Source organism: Austrofundulus limnaeus, unplaced genomic scaffold, assembly GCF_001266775.1.
Source record: "Austrofundulus limnaeus strain Quisiro unplaced genomic scaffold, Austrofundulus_limnaeus-1.0 Scaffold1074, whole genome shotgun sequence".
Lineage (NCBI taxonomy): Eukaryota > Metazoa > Chordata > Actinopteri > Cyprinodontiformes > Rivulidae > Austrofundulus > Austrofundulus limnaeus.
In genome coordinates, this window is record NW_013953476.1 from 13,707 (window position 1) to 17,254 (window position 3,548).

General features: G+C 53.7%; 2 protein-coding genes across 2 annotated transcripts in view; one reads left to right on the forward strand and one right to left on the reverse strand.

Moving 5' to 3' along the window:
• The window catches only part of mycbp (MYC binding protein), a 2,357-nt gene extending 1,493 nt beyond the window's left edge, over nucleotides 1-864 (forward strand). The window contains exons 4-5 of the mRNA XM_014030512.1: nucleotides 495-618; nucleotides 692-864. Of these exons, the coding sequence (XP_013885966.1) occupies nucleotides 495-618; nucleotides 692-730 (163 nt within the window). The 3' untranslated portion in view covers nucleotides 731-864. The remainder of the gene's footprint in view (nucleotides 1-494; nucleotides 619-691) is intronic.
• LOC106534013 (gap junction alpha-9 protein) overlaps nucleotides 772-3,548 on the reverse strand; it is a 5,095-nt gene continuing 2,318 nt past the window's right edge. Inside the window, exon 2 of the mRNA XM_014030511.1 lies at nucleotides 772-3,031. Coding sequence (XP_013885965.1) covers nucleotides 1,556-3,016 — 1,461 coding nt within the window. The 5' untranslated portion in view covers nucleotides 3,017-3,031 and the 3' untranslated portion in view covers nucleotides 772-1,555. The remainder of the gene's footprint in view (nucleotides 3,032-3,548) is intronic.

The following is a 3,548-nucleotide window of genomic DNA, read 5'->3' on the forward strand; positions in this document are numbered from 1 at the left end:
AGCCGACACGAAACTGTTCCCCGGTACCGGGGAACAGTTTCGTGTCGGCTACTGGTACCAGTACCGGGGAACAGCTGATCAGCTACGTGAGGTAAATGTTCGCTACGTCACAACTTATTCAGCAAGTGTTTCCATCTGTCCTTTTGCGCATTAATTGTTTTTCGAAAAACTCAAAAACCACCTCAAGCGAACGTAAAAACTTTTTTTCCGCATTTTTAATGCGACATTTCTAAATGTGCATCAAAAAGCCTTGATGGAAACACGGTAATTGTTCTTGGGCAAGGACAGATGAGTGAAAGGACCAGGGCACTTCAGGGGGCCAATCAGATTCCAGATGGGGCCAGGGCCCTTGTGGCCCCGCCCCTAGAACCGCCCCTGCCATCATCTGACAGCAGATTAGGATTTAACGTTCCGTTGGACCCAGTTGTCCCACTGATCAGCTGATTGTTGTCAGGATGAACTGAGRTATCACAGAACCTTAACCAGAACCTCAGCTACATCAGACTGCACCTCGGGGCGACGGAGCCCGCCGACGCCGAGGCCCTGCGACAGGAAGTGGCTGACCTGCAGCAGAAGTTCCACCTGCTGATGGAGGAGAACAGAGAGCTGAAGAACAGGGTGAGGTTCTGAGGGGTCCAGGTTCTGGGGGTCTCCCTCTGACACTAACTTCCTGTTTGTTTTGGTCCTGCAGCTGCTGCAGCTCCAGCCTGATGAGGGCTCTGCAGCGTAGCGGCGCGACACGATCCGAACAAAAACTGCTGAACACTGGAGTCTGTACAGAATGTCAACGTTTATTACATCACAACAAGAAAACTCTTTGATTTATAACCTTCTGATTGGAAATAAACGTGTTTTTTTTCTTAATTTAATGTTTTTTTTAATTACAACTGATTTGATTAATTTGATATAATTTCTGAGATTAAGCATTAAGTAGAAAAATAATCTGGGTTTAAAAACAGCTTCAGATTAAATCCATCAGAACTAACGGGTTTATATAAGACTGAAACTCTTCACATCGATGTTTCCGTTCATCAAACCAAACGAGTCTGACCTGAAACTGTTCCAGCTCTGATCAAATCCACTGTCAGAGCTGTGCAAAAGTCCTGATCCGTGCACGTCTTCCAGAACCGTAGCTTAGGTTTGTTCACAGTGGTCAGGATTTAATCTGATTGTCCAGTTGAAGCTGGGCAGATCTGGACCAGGTTRAACAGAAACTGGTGTTTTTAGATGCAGACAAGAGCTTCAGAGGGTCAGAGTTTTCTTTCAGATGTTCTGTGGCTTTTTTACAGGAAATGAGTTCAAAACTGCAGCAACAAGACCTGCAACAGGTCAGAGTCACAGGTCACAGGTCAGAGAGGCTCAGGTCTACAGGTCTGGGTCTGGTTCTGGTTCAGGTCTGAGGGAGGAGACCGAACTGTTGAAAGAAAGTCTGGTCTCAGATCTGGTTCAGGTCTTCAGGTGTGGTTCGTTCAGGTCTCAGACCTGCAGGTCTGGTTCTGGTCTGGTTCTGGTCTCAGACCTGCAGGTCTGGTTCTGGTTCAGGTCTGGTTCTGGTTCAGACCTGCAGGTCTGTAGCAGCCCTCCTGCTGCTGCTGCTGCTGGCTGCAGACACTCTGCGGTTGGGGGGCGAGGCGGTGGGACTGTTGCTGTCCCGGCTGTGTCGAGACATGGAGCTCAGCTCCCCCACAGAGTCCGGGCTCTGGGACCTGCTGGTCCTCTTGGAGTCCGACTTGGACAGGACCCGGGCTCTGGGTCCGGAGCAGCTGCTGCGGAGCTTCATGCTGCCGCGGTACGAGTCCCCGCTGTCCGAGCAGTTCCCCTCCACCACCGTGGAGCAGTTCCAGGGGGGGCTGGGCCTGCGGGACCTCCTGCCGGCGGGGGCGCCACAGGAGGAGGGGGGGTCCGCGGCGGGCAGGGTGGGGTACTCTGACCCCCCACAGTCCAGCTCCTCCTGCTCCTCCGCAGGAGGGGAGCGCGTCTCGCTGCTGGTGTTGTTGGAGTTGCTGTTCTGCTCCGAGGGGCTCGGGACCCCCTCCTTCACCTCCTGGTGGGCGTCGGCCTGGACTCCGGGGTCCTGGATGGGGACAAAGGCCGAGGAGGCGCTGAGGAGGGGGTATGTGGGGCCGTTGCCCTGCTTCTCCAGCAGTAAGGTGTACCCGCTGGGCACTGTGGGGATGGTGGTCTTCCGACCCACCGACGTCCCCACGCACASCTGGTGGACCACCGAGTTCTTCTTGGACTTGACGCAGTAGTCGTCCAGGTCGTCCTTCAGGTGGGGGTAGTAGTCCAGGATGCCCCTCTTGATCTTCTTGAAGCTCAGGTGCATGATCTCCAGCAGGCTGAGGAAGAGCGAGATGCAGGCGATGACCTGCATGAACATCATGAAGATGGTCTTCTCGGTGGGCCGCGACACGAAGCAGTCCACCACGTTGGGACACGGCTCCCGCTCGCACCTGTACAGCGTGCTGAGGCGGTGCCCGTACAGCACGTACTGGCCCGTCATGAAGCCCACCTCCACCACGGAGCGCGTGACGATGTGGGCCACGTAGGTGCAGAGCAGCGAGCCCCTCAGGGGGGCTTTGTTCAGCTTGCCCTGCTCCAGCTGCCGCATCTCCTTCTCCATCTTCCTCTTCACCTCGGCCAGCTCCGCGTCCACCGCCTCCAGCTCGCGCCGCAGCGCCACCTTCTTGCAGTGGCGCTCCTTCTCCAGGGCGCGCAGCTGGTAGATGGCGTGGCCCATGTAGACCAGGGAAGGCGAGGACACGAAGATGACCTGCAGGACCCAGTACCGGATCAGGGAGATGGGGAAGGCCTGGTCGTAGCACACGTTCCTGCAGCCCGGCTGCTCCGTGTTGCACACGAAGTCCGACTGCTCGTCGTTCCACACGTCCTCCGCCGCCACGCCCAGGACCAGCATCCGGAAGATGAAGAGGATGGTGAGCCAGATCTTCCCCACCATGGTGGAGTGGATGTGCACCTCCTCCAGGATCCCCCCGAGGAAGTTCCAGTCCCCCATCGTCCCTCGTCAGATCTGAGGCAGAAACAGGGAGTTAGGATGAAAGAGCTCACAGAGGTGTGTTACCTTCCGACATTCAGGTAAAGTTTGTTAAAACAGAGAGCTGTTTTTATCTTTAGGGAAGTGTTTACGGAACCCTGGTTTCATACGAGATTAAAGGACGATCCACTTTAATCCAGGGAGTAAGATTATGGAACAGTCTGGAAGACGAGGCTAAAAATACCAGATCTTTGTTAATATTAAAGTGCCTATGACATCAAATTTTTGTAACACATATGAACGCATTTTTTGAAAGACGACACTGATAAATACTACAAAATAAATTTCATGTCGCCGAGGTGAACAGTTGTTGAGATATTTGCCAGTGAAGTAACAGGAAGTGATGTCAGAGGGGAATGTTTACATGTGAACAGAGCTTTGCTAACAGCTAACACAGACTAGAGTGTAGTGGTCACCCTGGGTGGAATAAACGTTCCACCTGCCTTTGAACTTGACCACGGAAGGCCTCCTTTAAAGAACAGAACTCTGTTCA